General features: G+C 36.6%; 3 protein-coding genes across 9 annotated transcripts in view; 1 reads left to right on the top strand and 2 right to left on the bottom strand.

Moving 5' to 3' along the window:
* Window positions 1-219: 219 nt before the first annotated feature.
* Window positions 220-3,374, top strand: LOC118272493 (mucolipin-3). The gene has a single exon (XM_035589037.2). The coding sequence runs from the start codon at window positions 514-516 to the stop codon at window positions 2,320-2,322; it is 1,809 nt and encodes a 602-aa protein (XP_035444930.1). The 5' UTR covers window positions 220-513; the 3' UTR covers window positions 2,323-3,374.
* A 3,356-nt stretch (window positions 3,375-6,730) lies between these two features.
* On the bottom strand, window positions 6,731-10,587 carry LOC118272925 (facilitated trehalose transporter Tret1-like). Its single transcript, XM_035589653.2, has 3 exons — window positions 10,394-10,587; window positions 9,052-9,190; window positions 6,731-8,580 (listed from the first exon to the last, which is right to left on the bottom strand). The coding sequence occupies exons 1-3, from the start codon at window positions 10,469-10,471 to the stop codon at window positions 7,184-7,186; spliced, it is 1,614 nt and encodes a 537-aa protein (XP_035445546.1). The 5' UTR covers window positions 10,472-10,587; the 3' UTR covers window positions 6,731-7,183.
* A 916-nt stretch (window positions 10,588-11,503) lies between these two features.
* The window catches only part of LOC118272416 (facilitated trehalose transporter Tret1), a 57,310-nt gene continuing 48,191 nt past the window's right edge, over window positions 11,504-20,622 (bottom strand). For 5 of the 7 annotated variants that reach the window (XM_035588919.2, XM_035588918.2, XM_035588920.2 and 2 more), the window contains exons 2-3: window positions 15,740-15,851; window positions 11,504-14,276 (exon numbers count right to left, since the gene is read on the bottom strand). In XM_035588919.2, the coding sequence (XP_035444812.1) occupies window positions 12,919-14,276; window positions 15,740-15,851 (1,470 nt within the window). In that variant the 3' untranslated portion in view covers window positions 11,504-12,918. Of the gene's footprint in view, window positions 14,277-15,739; window positions 15,852-16,925; window positions 16,947-17,151; window positions 17,382-20,622 lie in introns of those variants that run through there. The other 2 variants (XM_035588917.2, XM_035588921.2) reach the window with 2 other exon arrangements.

Raw genomic sequence — 20,622 nt, 5'->3', positions numbered from 1 at the left:
AACTAAATAAAATAATATCAAAATGTCCAAGGTAAAAGTTGGGTAGAAGTAGTATTTCTGTTTTATGTAGTTCTATGTTTTTTTATCATTACTAAACCTCACATTCTAAAGAACTAGCTAAAGAATAATTAAATATTTAGTATCAAGAAATTAATATACTGAACAAAAATAAAATAAAAAGCCTGCTGTTGCATGACAGTACTGACTACTGTCAACTTATCAAGTCAAGTCATATTTTATTTTCGTACTCGAATCTGTGATGGTGTCATGTTGTGTCAGTGACAAATAAAATAAATGGGTATCCAACAAAATACCTTGGAACAAAAGAATCAAGAATAATTAAATTCTTTACATATTTGACGACGTAAGGATAGTCGTTGAATAGTTTTCATAATAAGTGTTCAATAGAAATCACATACGCAAAGGTAGAGTTGTTTTAACGCGAAAATAAATGTTTGTATATCACCTGACCTTTGTTTATTATCAACGAAAATTATTATAGAAGCTTTATCGATGGATAACATCACGTCCACGGAGGAGACGACGTGCTCGGAGGGCGAAGATGAGCCAAAAATTGCGGGAACCAGTGAAATTAACCTTGTAAACCATCACCAAGGTAATTCCCCACAGCGACCGACTTCCTTCAACGAGCTCAATCAAATGGAAGAAAAAATGCGACGTAAGCTACAGTTTTTCTTCATGAACCCGATCGAGAAATGGAAGGCCAAGAGGAAGTTCCCTTACAAGTTTGTTGTGCAGGTCATAAAGATTGTCCTAGTTACGTTTCAGCTTTGTTTGTTTGCACACAACAGATATAATCACGTCAACTACACGTGGGACAACAGGATCACGTTTTCACATCTATTCCTCCTTGGTTGGGACTCCACAAGAGAAATTAACGCCTACCCTCCAGGTGCTGGACCTCTCGCAGTATACAAAATTGAAGAGTTCTATAACACCTTAGACTACGCTTATGATGGGTACAGCAATTTAACAAATGCTATAGGTCCATACTCCTATAATGATGAAAGCAACATCAAACCTCCTCCAGTATTTTGTCAGTACAACTACAAACAAGGTATAATCAATGGCTTTAATGAGAGTTACGAATTCAACTCAGAAATAGTTGAAAACTGCGTGAACTTTACGAAAAAGGACAATGAAGTGTTTCGTTCCCAATCATTTATTGAGAAAGCAGGCTTAAACATAAGTTTTGCATCATTGGTCCGGGCTAAACTAATGTTTTCACTGAAAACAATTAACTTTAGAGCGGCAGGACCGATCACTCCTCCAGATTGTTACAGATTTGATATTGAAATCATTTTCGATAATGAAGACCATGATGGACAAATGTCTCTAATTTTGGAGGCAGAGCCATACAAATTGACTTGCAAAGGAGACACCGCATACATTACGGATAACAAAATAGATCAAGTCCTGAGAAGTATACTGAATATTCTAGTTATCCTGATATGTGCTATATCTTTTATTTTGTGCAGCAGAGCCATCTATAGAGCTCAGTTATTGAAGGAGTTAACTGTGCAGTTCTTTAGGAGAGCTTACAACAGGGATTTGAGTATGGAAGGCAGACTGGAGTTCCTCAATATCTGGTACATCATGATCATAGTCAATGACATACTTATCATTATGGGATCAGCAATAAAGGAACAGATTGAACGAAACCAGTTTACAAATGACCAGTGGAATGTCTGTTCCCTCTTCCTCGGTACTGGTAACCTCCTTGTATGGTTTGGAGTATTGAGATATCTTGGATTCTTCAAGACTTATAACGTAGTGATACTTACATTGAAGAAAGCAGCTCCGAAGATCTTCAGATTCTCAGTTTGTGCGTTGCTGCTGTATGCTGGATTCATGTTCTGCGGTTGGCTAATCTTAGGTCCGTACCACATGAAATTCAGGTCTTTAGCAACAACCTCCGAGTGTCTTTTCTCCTTGATAAACGGAGATGACATGTTTGCGACATTCTCGATAATGTCAAAGAAATCACCAATGCTTTGGTGGTTTAGCCGTGTGTACTTATATTCTTTTATAAGTTTGTATATTTACGTAGTGCTCAGTTTGTTCATATCTGTTATTATGGATGCTTATGATACTATTAAGCAGTATTATAAGGATGGGTTCCCTAAGAGTGACTTGCAGCAGTTTATTGGGGAAGCGAACTTGGAGGAGGTTTCCTCAGGTCTTTACAGGACCCAAAGTTCAACGTCCCTGAACGCAATTATGAATTCTCTCTTCTGTTGCAATTTCTACAGAAGTGCATACTCAAAGATAGGCGGAGGCAGTTCAAACTTAAACTTATAAACTCATTCTTCGTCTAATGGTGTAAAGTAAATACACCATGCTGTAAATATTTAATCAGTTCATATTATTATCTTAAGAGTGTATTAGATAAATTTTATTTATCTATGTATTTTAATATATGATAGGCAGCTATGTTACAGCAGCATGGTCCCTATTGCTATTGGTTTAGAGTTTGGTATTGTCTGTTTTATTTTTATAGTGAAATTGTGGGTGTAACAAGGTCTGATTGTGTGTCCCATTTTTAGGGCAAGGTAACTGGCACGCTGCACCCTAATTGTGTATCACATAGGTTGTTTACAGTTATTTTAGAGACACACCTTTGATATAAAAAAATAGTCTTGAAATGGTTTGACGTCTAAAGTTTGATTTGACTTTTTAAACTCAATGTTCAATATCGCAAATCGTGTTATCCAGTTTTTTTATTTCCTATTGTCATGTTTTAACAACATTTTTATATCTAAAACCCATTGATATAAATATAAATAATAATGTCAAGTTCCTCAATAGTTTGTTAAATAATTATTTAAAATATTTGTGTGTCAAATGAAGAATTAGAGTAATTTTATAAATGTGACTCAATTAGGGTACATATCTGGGATATTACATTATGAATTAGAATAGTTTGATCAGTAAACATTCAATATTTTTTCATGATAATAGATCTTCACTAACTTTACCTAATTAATATTTCTTCTACATAATGAAATGGGCACGCATATAAGCACAATAGATGTCTAAGTACTTACATACCTATTATATTTTTGTATGTTAAAGCAATCATGTAAGTACCTAAGTTTGTTTACGCCCACGTTACCTAAGTCACCAAAGATAAATCACCAAACAAATAAAATCGAAAAAAAATTGGAGATTAATCCATAAGTTTGTCACTATTGCCTCAATTAATTTATAAATTTTGTTTAAAAATTGGCAATAAATTAGCTTAGTTATAGTAGCTAATTGCAAATCAATCACACGACCAGTGTGATTTTTTAATGTATATTTTAGTACACCTTGTATAAAATGTAATGAATACATTATTTTTGTAACTAAAAGTTGTTTTGATCATATTTCACCACAATCGGGACGGGAATGGCAATGCAGCGATTTATTTGCAGTCAGTATTTTATTACGAGGACACGTGGGCTCAGATAACTGAAACCATATCGCACAGAGTAACTTAAGTTGGTCAGAATACACTACTCGTTTGTTAAGAAATAAGTAATTAGTGTTGAGAAGACAACCAGCAATGTAATGTGATCATGACTATTGTGTCGCGTTGAACCTATTGTAGTTTTGTTTCGCTACGAAGAACGCGATTACTCATCATCATCAATATTTTATTATGTTGTTTGCTGTTTGCGAGATAATTACTTGAATGGTAGCCCCATTGTTAGTTAGTGAATATAAAGCGAATAACTAATTTATTATTGTACTTGGTACATTACCTAGTACCTACCTACCTTTTATCTTAACCACAGAAAACAATATAACAAGCCATGTCCGTAAGGATTGAGGAGCCACATCAGATTTTTTAAATCTGATTTTACCATTATTTAGCAGCAAGGAAGCTGATTTTGCAGCACGAATTCTAGATTTAGCAGCAAGATATATAACTAGATATATTAATGCAAAAGTGGCTCCTCAATCTAAACGTTTAAATTGAGGAGCCATCTATAACTCGTTAAGTAATAGATGAATATTTTTGAAAATTTTGTATCATTTAGCAGCAATTTTGCATATTACCGTCTACAAATTTCGCTTCTGTGGCGCTAAAATGTAAGAAAATACAATACTTTTAGTATGGCTCCTCTATCTAAATTTAACAGGTGAATTTCTACTGGATATGAGCGATCAATTATTATATTCGACATAATGATCATTTAGTAGGTGTTGTGTTTGTTTTTGCAGTATAGGAATAAAATAGTAAAACAGAGTAAATTTTGTAGATGAACGCATTTTCTTTGGCTCCTCAATCCTGACGTTCTAATTATATATGTTTGACTGTACCCACCTGAGATGACAACGGAATCTAAAGCCAGAGATACTAGCATTTAGCAGAAATGTCTGCTAAATATATCTGCACAGTTCAGCAATGTATTTAATTTAGATTCTGAAAAAACAATACTTAACTATTTTCTTGTAAATTCAGCGTGTAGGGTGACCATATACTCGTAAATGAAACCAAGATAAGTAATAATTATCTAAGTAGCAATTATCGAAACTGGCACAGGCCACTATAAATGTCACTATCTTACACCGAAAGATGAGATATTCTGTTACGATGATTACGATTCTAAAATTCATATAAGCACTGATCAACCAATATTCATTCATTCTATAACTTATAGCCACATTGATTGCTAAATAATTAAATCGTAGGTACAATAGATATAACCAGTTATGAAAATATAAATTTAACAAATTACTTATCTTGGTTTCATTTACGAGTATATGGTCACCCTACACGCTGAATTTACAAGAAAATAGTTAAGTATTGTTTTTTCAGAATCTAAATTAAATACATTGCTGAACTGTGCAGATATATTTAGCAGACATTTCTGCTAAATGCTAGTATCTCTGGCTTTAGATTCCGTTGTCATCTCAGGTGGGTACAGTCAAACATATATAATTAGAACGTCAGGATTGAGGAGCCAAAGAAAATGCGTTCATCTACAAAATTTACTCTGTTTTACTATTTTATTCCTATACTGCAAAAACAAACACAACACCTACTAAATGATCATTATGTCGAATATAATAATTGATCGCTCATATCCAGTAGAAATTCACCTGTTAAATTTAGATAGAGGAGCCATACTAAAAGTATTGTATTTTCTTACATTTTAGCGCCACAGAAGCGAAATTTGTAGACTAATCCAAAATTGCTGCTAAATGATACAACATTTTCAAAAATATTCATCTATTACTTAACGAGTTCCTAGATGGCTCCCAATTTAAAAGCTTGAGGAACGCACTTGTAATATATCTAGTTATATATCTTGGTAAATCTAGAATTCGTGCTGCAAAATCAGCTTCCTTAGCTGCTAAATAATGGCAGATTTAAAAAATCTGATTGGCTTCAATCCATCAGGTGAACCGTCAATGCTTGTACTTACCGGCTTAGTATGTACATATAATAAAAACATCCTACAATGTACTCCTTCAAATTCAGGTGTGGATTAAGCCAATATAGAGAGCGCCTAGGCAAGCACTCATAGTTAGGTTGGGTTAGGTGCCCAAGCCCTTCATTGTCGTCAGCCCATTTGGATTGAGGAGCCACTTTTGCATTAATATATTATTATCTTTTTATATATCTTGCTGCTAAATCTAGAATTCGTGCTGCAAAATCAGCTAACCTGCTGCTAAATAATGGTAACTAATTGGTAAAATCAGATTTAAAAGGTGAACCGATGTGGCTCCTCATTCCATACTGACATCTCTATGGGCAGTTGGCCACGCGCACTCATAGTTAGGTGCCTCTTATTGTTATTTGCGTCGCCGCCACTCTATGGGCAGTTGGCCACGCGTGTCTCGCGGCGCTCCTGTGTAACCTAGCACTCTAGACACTTGCCTTATTTGCTTTAGCAATAACACATACAGCTCTCTGTACAGCCAATTCTATTTTAAACTAGGTAGTAGGTAAGTATATAGGACTGCCTTAGTCGAAGGTCTTGCTTAGTACCTACTTATATGGCAATAGCCTCACCTTCTATTACTTGGGACTTATAACACAAATGGTGAAAAGTGAGTGTACATTATACAGTGGCATTTCGTGCCGTAATGTGCAAGTTGACGTTTGAGTATTGTATATTTTTATAGCACCGATTCATCACAAAATCATTTTTATTTCATAGGTACTTAGGATAAACTATAATTGCCTCGCTTCATTGATCGAGGGTCTTGGGTTCGATTCCCAGGTTGTTGTGGTTGTTTTAAGTAGGTATTTGGTTGTTCGAAAGTTCTCGTAGAAGCTTAATAATTAGGATTTAAAATTATGCCCAGTCTAATACCTAAGTATAGGTGAAGAAGGAAATTAACCTTTTAATTCCACCTTTATCTAACCTTAGGATGAATAAAACACGTGATGTTATGTGTACGTAGACACAAAAGTTTATTAAAAAAACAACAATGTCGACCATAACAAATTTTGGATTACCTACACACGTAAGTAGCTACCATATTAATTACACATGCTGAATAATTTTTTAGGGCTATGAAAATACCTATACACGTTAATTACGGATTTTTTACAGTATACATTAGTACAAAACTTCTTCATGTAGGTATGTATAGGTAGGTAGTTACAACTGTCAAGACTGAAAATCGCTATAGTGAAGTTCAATATAGTGACTATGACACCAAACAATTTGCCCGTGATTATATTTATGTAGGTAGGTGCCCAATATTATTTTTACTAACTTCTGCAAGCGGCTTCGTTCGCGCTCCCGTGCGCTAAAAAGTCTACCTATGTGTTATTCTAGACCATAATCTACCCCTGTTCCAATTTCCATCCCGATCCCTTCAGCCATTTTGACGCAATTGAGTAACAAACAAATCTACACACAAACAACGAACTTTCGCATTTATAATTTAGTAAGATCAGTTGATAGGAAGGTACTTAAGTAGGTAACTATGTAAGAGTAGGTACTTGTATGGAAGATTACACAGTTGTACAATTACGGAGCACCAACGAATGGACTTGACTGACAAAAAAAGAATGCCTTAAAGTCATGGCACTCAGTAACGGCACAGGGTTTTTTGCTTTGGAAAAGCCAACGGCGCGCAGTGGTTTGTCAGTCAGTCTATAGCTAGGTTGGAGCGGCGCCGTTACTGGGTGCCATCTGCTATGACTTGACGCTCCTTAATGTTTCTGACGTACCGTCACAGACCATTTTGGTCCTTTCCGAGTCTGTACGTGTCCAAGTGGAAGGCGTAAAAGATGCTGAACATCATATATGCTCAAGTCTTTAGTTTCAGGGACAACGAAATATACAAAGAAGAATGCAGTAAATTGAAAACTGGCGTATATCCAAAACATTTGATATATCGCTATTATGCGGATCAGCCTGAAAACTGTGTTATTTGAAACGAATACAAGGAACCAAGATATGGTGGCAGCCGTAGCCATCACGAAGGCTTTGATATCCATCCGACACAGCTCACTGGCCATTAGCCATGGGACCGAACCAAAACCTAAAGCATATGCATAAACAAACACGAAAGTACAAATAACAGGCAAAAACGTGACGTACTTAAAAACAGTATTTTGAATGTCTAAGACTTCCTGCAGCCAAAAGATTGTTCCTATAATAGTGCCACAAGTACACATCAAACTCGCAGAGAGAAGCAAAAGAAAACGTCTGCCAACGTGATCGATGACCAAAGTGAACAAAAGCGTTGCCAACAAATGATTAAAGACCAGAATGAGCGTCGTAATGGTCCAAGGCAGTGGAAAGCCTACTAATTTAAACACCCGTGGCGCGCTTATAACCACGATGCCGAAGCCTGCGAGCTGCTGGAAGAGCATCAGTGTAAAGCATATGAGCATAGTCCTACGAGCTGGTTTGTGCATTAGACGGCTGCAGAAAGTTGGATGTTTTGCTATTTTTTTCCTCATAGTATACTGCTTCTCTATAATGTCGTTTAGTTCCGCATCAACATCGTGCTTCGAGCTGCGAAGTTTAACTAAAGCTGCTCTTGCATCTGCGTATCTGCCCTTCATAACTAAGTACTTGGGGCTTTCGGGCATAAAGATAAAAATGCTACAAAATAATAACGGTATGCAAGTGCACAAACAGTTAAAGACGAAGATATTCGCACGCCCGCGTACAGAAACTGATATAAGAATTCCCATACTCAGCAACAATTGGAAGAGACTTCCCATAGATCCTCTCATCTTTTTCTGAGAAACTTCACTGGCGTAGACAGGCCCTGTAACGCTTAAGCCTCCTCCGCCTAACCCCGTGATAAACCTGCCAATAAGCAGCGTTCTTACACTATTCGCGCTGGTAACAAATACCCAACCTACTAGGAATGGCACGGTGAGACTCAACAATGTCTTTTTACGACCTATAGCATCCATAACGAAACCTATCGGGTAGCATGCGCAGGCGGCTCCGAGAGCTATCACTGCAGCCATCCAATATCCCTGAGCCTTCGTCATTGGGAAACTGTAACCTCCATAATGAGCATCTAGTTTCACCATTATTGGAGCCGACCAACCCAAATTTGATCCTGCTGACAGCGCGCCAATTCCACCTGCAACGAAATTAAAGCTTAAAAGATCTGCTTAAAGGAGAGGTTTATAATAATTGCGCTGGCTAAGTAATATGTAGATACCTTCATCTGAACGCTCAGCATTTAGATAAGTACATGTATTTTAATCCACTTTTCAAACAAAGTTCTACGAGTGTCTTCCTCAGGGTTTAAAAGATAAATACCTACCTATTTAACCTGCTCAATTATTATATCACTTATTTTATGTACGATAATCTTCAGCCTTTGCTTCAGAACTGGCGGCTGTCTTTCTGACTAGAAATACTTAATTATTAATTTTTATTATTGCATAGGGCGACACGTGCAACACATCACCTGATGGTAAGCAGTCAGCGCCGTCGCCACCCATGAAAACCTTTTATGGGATTAGGTAAGGATATTGGGCCTTCTTAGGTATTATTATTTAAGTAGCTATTAGTGTTTACAGTAACACTAGTTTACGGTAACACTTACCTGCCAGTCCAGCAGCATATTGTCTCACTGCTCCATCGTAATAAATAATGGACTCTTGTTTAGCAGCCTTTTGGGCCTCTCGAATTTTCCGAATTTCTTCTAGTTCTTGTTCGTCATAGTCCTCTATGTCGTCATTTGCCTAAAATGTACCAAAAACGTTAGGTACAGTAAAACGGGGTGAATAGGGATCAAGAGGTGAATAGGGACCTAGAAGAATTTCCCTACTGTTTTACCTCTCGAATATTACTGTTTTAAATATTACCGAATAAGAAGATACCCAAATTCTAAGAAAACTCATACCAATGCAATAAACCAGATTACGAACTTAATTACTGCAATGTCTTTGTTTAAACATTGCTCCACACACACAAATATACCTCCTACACCCTTGTTCGCCGTCCGCAGACCCGCACTTACGGTGGCCGGAGATCATCACGCGATCCCAGACGCCCGGAGTGTCTTCTGCGGCGGCTGGGGCGTGAGAAGGATCGTTTCCTCACACGCTCCGCCTCCTCTTTAGCTAGCATGACTGTTTCGCAAAAGGAACCAGTGCCGTACGCGCGAGGTCACCGTCGCCGATCACATCCCTAAGGACGCGGTGGTGCAGGACATAATGCTACTGTATGCTTCACCGTGTCCTCCGGGTGGTCCTCGCAATGACGACACCCGGGCTTTTCCTTTCGCCGAATCCGAAACAGGTTACCTACCGAAACTTAAGTAACACCTGCATCAGGCGGTAGGTGAGGACGCCGTAACTCCTCTCTAGCCACTCCTCAAATAGGGTACTTACCGCTGCTATCCCAGACTTGAAACAACAATCTGTGGATCATACAGAGTTGTTTCGCGCGGGAATCGGACCTGCGACACGTTGCGCAGCATTCGGTTGCCTAGTCACTGCGACAACCTCATTTAAGGATGCTAATTTAGGCAAATTGGAATTATTTGGGGTAAATTTTCCATCAGAGATGTGCTATACCAGCTATACTACGTTGCTGTGCATGCGTTTGGCGTCCACCAATCATATTCATTGGTACACATAGCTTAGCAATGGTGGAAACGGGTTCAACTATTTTTTTTATATGGAGAGATGACGTTGTGCGCTATAGATGGTCGGGAGTGATGCAGCTATGTGCAGAGCAGAGTACCTACAGCTGTAAGTAACTACTATGGTACTCTGTGTGTTGGTGCGGCAACGCATCTTCATACCACATCTTATTCGCACAGGTTCGTTCGAAACGGTCACTTAGTTTCACAGCTTAGCTGTTACATCCTCGCAGCACAGCTACGTAGCACATCTCTGGTGGAAAATCACCCTAACAAAGCGTATAATGAGTCTACATACGTCCTGGCCGGGTCTCCAAGTCGTTTCCTGTTTTTGAAATATCGCACTGAATTTAAATAGGGCTCCAATTCGCGGCATTTTATTTAAAATGCTTTCTAGTGTATTAGGTAGGCATTACTAAAAAAAGTAATCTATGAAATAATTGATTTTAACCTGCCGTTTGTCACCATGTTTGTGACAGAATAAATATTAGCAGTGACATGTTATAATGATTTGATGGTGCATTTCTTTTTCTGCTTTCAAAGAAGGACATATTACACTATGATTTTCTCCTGTGTCGTCGTGGGTGCGTTTACAAACATACAAGCTCACATACACATGACACCCAGACCCGAAACAATTTGTGGATTACACAAAGAGTTTGTAGAATGAACTCGCTACATATTGCGCTGGCAGCCACTTGCCCAGCCACCGCTTCAACTGTTTTGCAACTGCAAACTACCAATATATTTTTTAAAAGGTGTAGTGCTATCCGCTTACTGATTTATTATTTTAGTAAAATACACTAGGCGTCACAAAAATCGCACCTCTTGAAAGTTCCCTTCATAGATTTTAACCCTATTAATCAATGGCAGACATATGACTGTAAGGTATCATTGGAAAGGCAATTCATTTAAGTTTACATGAATAAATCAATGGATTTGATGGTGCATTTCTGTTTACCAGCTTTCAAAGAGCAGGCAAATGCAAATATTAGAAAGTTAGGATTTTCTCCTTATCAGCAAATGGGTACGTTTACAAACATAAAAGCTCACATATACATGACACCCAGACCCGAAACAATTTGTGGATTACACAGAGTTTCTCCGAATCGAACTCGCTACACGTTGCGCGGCAGCTAGTTGCCCAGCCACCGCACCAACCGTGCAGTCAATGCAAATGCAAACTACCAATCAATTTTTTTAAAAGGTATTGTAATCTATTTATAGATTTGTTATTTTAGTAAAATATAAATAAATACATATTGAACTAGCGCTGAGGAGATTTGAAGTTAATATGTAATAGCTGGTGTGTCCCTATAGGTACTTATCAGAAGCCAAGGTTCGATTCTAGGGTCGGGCAATATTATCGAACTGTCAGGATGATATAATAAAAAAAAAAAACAAAATATAAATATTTTCCACATTTATTATCACTATAAAACTTATTCTAATAACAATATATACAACCATAATATTATTTTTCTTAAAATATGCGAGACAGGTCTTTTATACTTGATATCCATTTTGAAAACAATTTCAGGAACATTTAAAATAATTTGTTTTTCTTATAAGTGCCCAATTACTTAATGGCATAAGGTGGCAATTGCATTGGCATAGTGCACTTATTTATATAAATAATTTAATTAATCATAAGCCAATAAATAAATGCATTCATAATTCACTTACAATTAAACATAATATTTCATATTCCAAAAATCCAGATGACATTTGAGCAAAAATTTACAATAAATTATTTCAATAAATAAATTATATTATTAAATAATTAATTTATATTAAAAATCTCACAATATTTGCGCTACTCTCGTTATTGTTTTAACAGGTATTAAATAATAATTATAAATATTTTTTATATAACATTAGCAAATATATGAATTTCTATATAAACTTGTATAATATAATAATATCAACATTATGGCATTTCGATATGAGAGACGTCTTTGAGGTCGAGCCAAAAGTTCTGTAGCAAATCTACTATCAATACCTAACATGTAATTAAGTAAAATCCTACATAAATAGGCAACTGGGTCCTTTACAAAACCTATTTTATACATAAGACAACTTTTCATCACAAATAAACAGATCTAGTCATTTAAAACTTCAATTATCGAATATTTCTTAAAGAATATAATTATTGTGAAATCTCTCGAAATATCGATGCAATGAAGTACTAACATCTCAACTGTTATTTTGTAATGAAAAGTCATCTTATGCAATGACACTCGACTCCTTGAAACAGAAAGTACTCATGTAACATGAGAGTTCCAAACCATTGCGTTGAAACCAGTTTTCAATCCAATATTGCAAGACATATCCAAACAGATTACTCAATTTCCATATAAAGTTACAAAAGTTGATATTTCGATCTTTTTGTCTACAAAATCTCATTCTTAGGGACGAGTGTGTGGACCAATGGGGCACAAACCCCCACAAATTGATATCGGTACATACATTACATGAACCACATATTTAGCCTAAACATTACAATTATTATTGTTACCATGTTACTCGCAATAAATCCTTCAAGGAAATTCGTTCTAGCTACAACTGAATTCGTTACAATATGCACATCACGCGCCTATAATATAACAAGCTGCCAGTGACTGGATGTCGTAAAGTTTAACAAATAAATAATTACAGCGCAGCGGTAAACCCTACGGTACATCTAAATGATACATCGTAACTCTTTGGTTCTATAAAATTATAATATTGCTTAAACCGAAGCACTGCGACACCAAAGAAACCTTTAAGTGTAAGTCTCAGTACAAAAATACTATGTGATGTCTGTCAGTCTGTTCGTGGCGTTTATTTCTTCTCCTCGGACCTCTGCTGGGGCTCGCCGCCCAGCAACACTTGGATCTCGTCCACACTCTTGCCCTTGGTCTCGGGGATCACGAAGAAGATGAACACGAAGCCCACCAACATGATACCAGCGAACATCCAGAACACCTGGCCGGCGCCTATCGCCGAGTTCAAGGAGTTGAATGTACTCGTCACCGTGAAACTCAGCAGCCAGTTCAGGGTTCCCGCAGTGGAGCCGACGAAAGCCTTGATGTCAATCTGGCAGAGGTCGCCCGCCATCATCCAGGGGATGGGACCGAAACCGAGAGAGAACGCGATGATGAACAGAGACAGAGACACCAGCGGCAGCCAGGTGATGGCCTGCACGATGTCCGCGTCGCCGCCGTGCGTCTGTTGCAGGAAGAAGTACACTCCCAGCGCAGTCGAACACACGCACATCACCAGCGCAGACAGGAGCAACAAGATACGTCTGCCGAGCTTGTCCACTACCAAACTGGAGATGAAAGTCGCGATCACCTGGATCACTCCGATAATAATGGTGGAAATAGTGGGCGGGATTGTGGCGCCGGCGTCCGAGAAGATCTGAGAGGTGTTGAAGATGACGGCGTTGATACCAGACAGTTGCTGGAACACCATCAGGGCGTAGCAAATGAGGAGAGCTTTCAGAGCGGTCTTTTTCTTGAGAGCGGCGATGTAAGACACTTTGTTCCTTTCGTTTTCTTCCGTCCTCGCCTTCAAGTTGTTGAGCTCATAGTCTACGTCATAAGCGCTGCCACGGAGTCGGACCAACGCTTCTCTCGCCTCGTCGTGTTTGCCTTTAACCACCAAGAAGTTGGGACTCTCAGGCATGAAGAAGAATACGACACCGAAGATGATAGGAATGCAAGTACAGAGGATGTTGAAGACGAACACCGAGGCGTATCCACCGACGACGTACGCGAACAGGATACCGATGGTTATCATCAGCTGGAAGTAGCTTCCTAGTGTTCCTCTGATGGAGTCTTGTGCTATTTCACTGGTGTAGGCGGGGGCGGTGACACAGAAGGCTCCTCCGGCGATACCAGTGATGAGCCTACCTGCGATGAGCATGCCCACACTGGTGCCGAAGGTGATGAGTAGCCAGCCTAAAGTGAAGGGTAGTACGAGGAGCAACATGGTCTTTTTACGTCCTATAGCGTCCATAACGAGACCGATGGGGAAGCATATGAAGGCAGCTCCAAGGTTGATGACGGAGGATATCCAGTCTCCTTGGCCTTTTGTCACGGCGAAGTCGTAGTCGGTACTGTTGGGGTCTGTCAGCTTGACCATCACGGGGGCTGACCAACCCAGCATGGAACCGGCCGCTAGCGCTCCCAGGGTAGCTGGAAATAAACATTTCAAGTAATTAGCTTTGTATTGTTACAAAAACATTAGAAGACAGTATTCAGTATAATGGAAAGTTCTGCAAATCGAACTCTAGCATTTTGTAATAAAAGAACAAGGTAAGTCAATTAGAAAACCCTTGTACTTTATTTCTATCAGTAATTGTAGCATTCGTAGCCTTGTTGTGCTAAAATAAATAGACATTCAAATAGAAACATCAGTCGCCCACACGTAGGAGGCCTTACGTGATAATAATACCACTACTCGACTAATTAGCATAGCTATAACTGTTTAAACTAACAATTTAATACAAAACTGCGCAGTTCTATACACTTAGGTACTTAGTAATCCATCCAGTTTGTTGATTTTTTCTACTAAGCTACCTAAATTCATGTGATAATGCAAAATGTACTTTAGAATGTAGTGTCAAAGTTTAGTATGCATTAAAACTATTTTTACGACTGTTTTTACAGTACCAGTTTAGTCAAATAAGAACTTAATGAGCATGAACTCAAAGTTTATTTTTGTATAATAGTACTGGGAGCTAACACTGACAGGTGTTTTAGCACTATGTATTCTTTGTAACTAGCAGTTTAATTCTTTACCTAAGTATATAATACTTATCTAACTTTATTCCGTGTTTTACCGCTTTATACGTCATTCTGTGCATCTAATCAACCTCATTTTTACAGTGGCAATAAAGTTTAGTGACAACTATTCATAATACTTAAGTATATTGGAGACCATATTGTATTTTTTATGATATGTCCAATATTTTGTACATATCTATATTGCAACAAAGAATAATGGACAATAACCCTTTAATGTCATACTTATCAAGCATGCTTTGATAACAATATTGACCATTTTTATTCTGGTGCATGATTTCGACAGGACAAATCTATACTAATATTATAAAGTTAAAGATTTTGTTTGTTTGAACGAGCTAATCTGCGGAACTACTGGTCCGATTTGAGCAATTCTTTTTGTGTTGGATAGTACATTTATCGCGGAAGGTTATAGGCTATAAAACATCACGCTATGACCAATAGGAGCCAAGCAGGGCGGGTGAAACCGCGCGGAAGTAGCTAGTTATTTATATCTACCAAGTGCATTTTTATGTGAATTTATCATCACGTTTTTAGTTTCATGACACACAATTTTTGCTACATATGAGTCCTATTGGGATATTTTAATAGGGATTGGCAAAATAATATTTGTGGCAGGCCCAGAAGGAGATGGCGGGACGAACTTGACACATACGACAAGGATTGGCCGCAGAAAGCTCTGAACAGAGAGGAGTGGAAGGAGGGTAGGGAGGCCTTTGCCCTGCAGTGGGATGACCATGGCTAAAAATAAATAAATATAAAATAATATAATTCTAAATTCACTGGTGTCGCGGGTGGGCATGGGCTGTGCCGATTGCTTTATAGTTTAATAAACATATTGTGTAGTTGTATACCTGCAAGGGCAGCAAGGTACTGCGGCAGCTTGCGCCCGTTGTCTCCCCGGGGCTCCACCAGCTCTGCCTGTGACACTCCCATGTCCGCCATTGTGCCGTTGCCCTCTGGACGCTGGAAACAAAGAAATATGGCAAATAAATATCTTGAACACAATTTCTTACAACTTTTCAAGATTTCTAATCTCCGACAAAGAATAATTTTGACCTGTGCCAGAGGAACTACTATTTGTCAGTCCCTCATATAGTTCCATGGCAGCAGCCTGTCTTCGAGCCAATGGGCTATCCATGAAAATCTTAATCTTTATTAAGGTTTAAGGATATTGAGGTAGTTATTTTCCAGGTTTAACACTTTAAACGCCACGGGGCTCACCGGTGACCGAGGTTAGCGGAGGATTTGCCTTCAACAGTTTTCTATTGGCAGTCAAAGACTTAAGAAAGGAAAGTTTTCTAATTTATTAATTTCAATCTTGTTGTTAATATTGTCTTTGTTTAGCAAACATATTTTAAGTGTAAAGAATTTTTGTAGGATATGTGGATTTTGGTGGTCAATTCTAGGCATTTAGGCATTCATTTATTAAGTTACCAAATTAATTCCTTTGTTATTATGGTCTAATTATTTGACCAATTGAACACAAACAATGCCCATTTATCCATTCCCAAGATACCTGATTGCTCACAATAGAGAGTCAGCCATTACTTTTGTGGTAAACATTAAGTCATAATACCTGTATTGTCTTTAATACAATTTGACAGTATTACATTGTCTTATCACATTATCAGTCAAGCTTTTACTGATTAACAAGATTTGAATCTCTTAACAGTATTGTGTTCTTGTCATTATCTTTATTTATTTAGAGGAGACATTGTTAGTAGGTTTATTAGGTGTTTTTTGGCCAAGAAGGATGCCTTATTCAAGTAATAAATAGGTAATGTACACAATACATTATGATTTTCATTTTCATTTGACAGAGACCAGGCAGCAGCACTCTCCCTTAGTAGGTGTTTGCTTTATGTTTAAAGTAATTGAAATGAGAGACCATGTAAAATAATATACCTAGATTAATAATAAATAGACATTTCTAGTCATATCATTTCAAGACTATTTGCACAAAATACCAGGGTAATAATATAAGCTACAAAATCTCAAAATTATTTCTGAAATGAAATTATAAATAGCATTCATCACCCGCATGACAACGCAAAACCTTGATTCTCAGCTCAGTAATTGCACTGTTTATGAAACGGTACGCGGTGTTTAACAAGTTATAAAAAAATTATAGCTACGTAAACGGAATATCAAACTAATTCAAGTTAATGGAACGCAGAATTATTACAGATAGCAAAGGGAAATTCGAAAAAGGTTTTAAAATATGCATGGCCCACTAGTATTTAAAAAAAGAAGTAAATAATACCTCATCTCGAAAGCTATGTCCCAATCCAGAGGCGGGAATAGCTGCTAACAAAGGTTCGCGTTCGGAATCACTTCCCCTACGCCTATACAGTGACGACCTCATTTTGGACGGAATTTATTTATTATTGAACACAAACACAACCACTTATCATGCCTTTCTAATATGAAATACTTTGTTTATTTACAGAGTGTACGCAAACACTCAGCAAAACAGCTGCGGTTACATTGTGATTTGACAACGCAAACTGACAGTGACAAATGACATCGATGTTGCTAGTGTACAAATATGGTTTTCTACTTTTTGGATAATATTTGATTTCTTTTTTATTTTAAACGAGTTAAATTAATACAAAATTATTAAGTGTTTTTGTGTAAAATAGGTACAATAATATACATAATTAAATAAGAAGTTCAAATCATTAATGTAAAACATCTTAAATAATTTAGCAAGGTTTAGTTTAGTAACTTGTTGCTTGTAAGAAATTATCAGGCGTCTTTGTTGGTTAATAATTTTCTCAATTTAATCCACTTAGCGAGACAATATAATAGGTTCTTGGACAGGTCATTAATCACATGTCATGCGTAATGACCTGCAGAATTGTTTTGATGAGACAACCGATTAAGAACATAATTGAGTGCATTTTTATTATACCTCCCTACCTAAGCACTACCTTACCATACATTTGTAATGATTTCTTATTGTTTACCTACATTTGACGTTATTATGGCTCTTTGTTTGATGATTTTATGTTATGCTGTGATGATTTGATTAATGACCACGGAACAACCTATAATACTATAAATACCTACTTAAATGGCGGGAAACATTCTTATTTTGGTCTATGGTAGCAATACTTTTTTTTGATAGTCAGGAGCATCAGGCCATTTTGCTTTTCGTATGTTAGGTACCTAAATGTCTTTTTTTATTGTTCCAAATAATATAATACTTTTATAAAGTTATCAAAACGTTTTTATGCAGTCGTATTTACCTACATATGCATTGCAGTAGAGGATAGGTGTACGACCGCAGTTAGCAATGACTTTGCATTGGTATCCGACCTTGACTCGACAATTATTTTATTCCGAATGAATTAAGTACGAAAATATTTATTTTTTCCTCCAACAAAAAGCGCTGTGAAATATTTTAATGCGTTTCGACATGATTTTCAATTGACATTGGGACACTGGCGTAAAATGAGAGAGAAAATTATGATAAAGTGGTTCATAAGTTTAGAGTATTTTCGAGGAAAATAATAATTCAGTTTTTTTCTCCATTTTGAGTTACCTAGTAAGTCCTTATAGTTTCCATTTCTCTATACGATTTTCTTGTCCATATTTTGGTTTTAGGGCCTTATTGGCCTTAAAGTAGTCTACACGTGTATACTGGTGATGTGAGTTAAAATTATACTTAAAGGATTTGTAGGTTTTTTAAACGAGGTGAATTATGACAATAAAAGACGTTTCAGTTGTCAAAATAGATAATAATAATATAAGAAATGAAAAAAGAAATACTTGGCATTAACTTCATATCATGATATCAACTATTATGTAATAAATAACCACTAGTAATAAAAATGCGGCGATGAAATTAATCTATCACATAATCACACGCAAATAAAGCCATAAACATTTCCTTAGAAATTACTTAATAAATAAATAGGTGTTATCGCATTGTAGAAACGTAATTCGATTTATCATAATAAAGTATTTTGAGTAGATAGAAATACCGAACGCTTAATGCCTAGTACCTAATCAGTGTTAAATTGTAGCAAATGTAAAATGAGACACGGATGAATTTGGTTTTTTTTTCTTTTAGTTTTTTTTTTATACATTTCTACTGTATTACAGAACTCCATTACTCATTTTTACTTTCTTATTTTGTATCATGACTATTGACAGAATTTCGGTATTTGTTATAAATATTTTATCGAAAATAAAAATAGCCCAAGTTACTCCTTCCTTAGTACATCAACTACCTGCCAATAAAAGTCCCGTCAAAATCGGTCCAGCTATTTCAGAGATTAGCCGAAATAAACACACACGTAGATTTACAATTCGTAAAAACAAATATTTTGGTGTATGTATCGTATGACTACGGAGAACAAAGTAATTTAAGTGTAGTAATTTTGTCAGTCAGACAGTAAAGGTAGAAGTATCATAGAAAAAACATATCGTTAAGGATTTTCCCATTGAAGACACGTATCTTTTTCTTGAAAGAAACAATATTATGACGAATTTCAGACAATTCGGTAGCTGAAACTCTGAAAGATATTTGCAAAACAATTGATCGTATGTCTTTCTTTTATTATGTGTATATTCGTTACACATCAGACCGACAAGTGACCGTGAAGGTAGTCCGTATGAATTTAAATCTATACTTTTTTTAATACATAAAGCTGAAGAGATTTTTTTGAACGTGCTCATTTTCAGATTTCCTGGACCGAATTAAATAATTCTTTTTAAGTTAGATAGTCCATTTATTGAGAAAGGTTATACATACATGCTATATGTATAACATAATACTAGCATTTGGATACAGGCTCTGTAGATCTCATAAACGGCTAATCGATTTTTTATACGTTTCAAATGTCCTCATTCAGTGATTTATGTAGAATGTCTAATTGGAATTATGTATTCAAGTGGCTATAAAACATCACGCTACGATTAATAGGAACTGAACAGAGCGTGTGAAACTGCGCGGGAGTAGGTACCTTACCTAGGTAGGGATAAACTATAAAAGTTTATTTCAGATATTTTTTTTTCATTTCCCATATGCTGTGGGTATCTACACTGTTATGCTTGACCGGCTTATCACCAAGTTATTATTTAATAATGACATTATTATTACAATAATAGCTGTATACAGTATATTATAGGTATCGATTTAACAACCTAGGTATATAATAATTGCAGAGCTGTGGACAACCTAACGTGTAATCGGGACTCCGGTTCGAAGTCATGAAAATTTGTTTAGCCGTTTTTGAGATTATCGCATTTAGAATCAACAGATGTGGCCGGTGGTGGGTTTTTATAATATCTAGTCAAAGTAGTATTAGATTAAATCCTAATAACCAGTAAATATTCATAGAGTAAAAATCGGTCAAAGTAATAAATAAACTATTAGAGGTCCTAGTAATTAATGTCACCGGTTTAAAGAATAGATAATTAATTATTCTCGTTCTAGATGTAAACTGAATTAGTTGCGTTTAATTAACCATAACCGTGATGAACATAGGGCATGATGGTGTGATTTTATCAACATTTCAGTTTTTTTTAAGATATCCTATTCTAAATAAATACAATAAAGTAGCTGACAGTTTATACAAACTAACAATCTAATTAGTCTGTCAGTTAGATAATTAAAATTATTTTAGATACGTACTTTTTATTTTGTCATGAAGTAGATAAAACGAAGTTAAGTTTAGGAGTGGGACGTCGTTTCGTCTCGTTACCATATAAACATTTTATGTCG

The sequence above is a fragment of the Spodoptera frugiperda genome, chromosome 4 (assembly GCF_023101765.2).
Source record: "Spodoptera frugiperda isolate SF20-4 chromosome 4, AGI-APGP_CSIRO_Sfru_2.0, whole genome shotgun sequence".
In the NCBI taxonomy this organism is placed as follows: domain Eukaryota; kingdom Metazoa; phylum Arthropoda; class Insecta; order Lepidoptera; family Noctuidae; genus Spodoptera; species Spodoptera frugiperda.
This window is presented reverse-complemented; position numbering and strand designations above follow the sequence as displayed.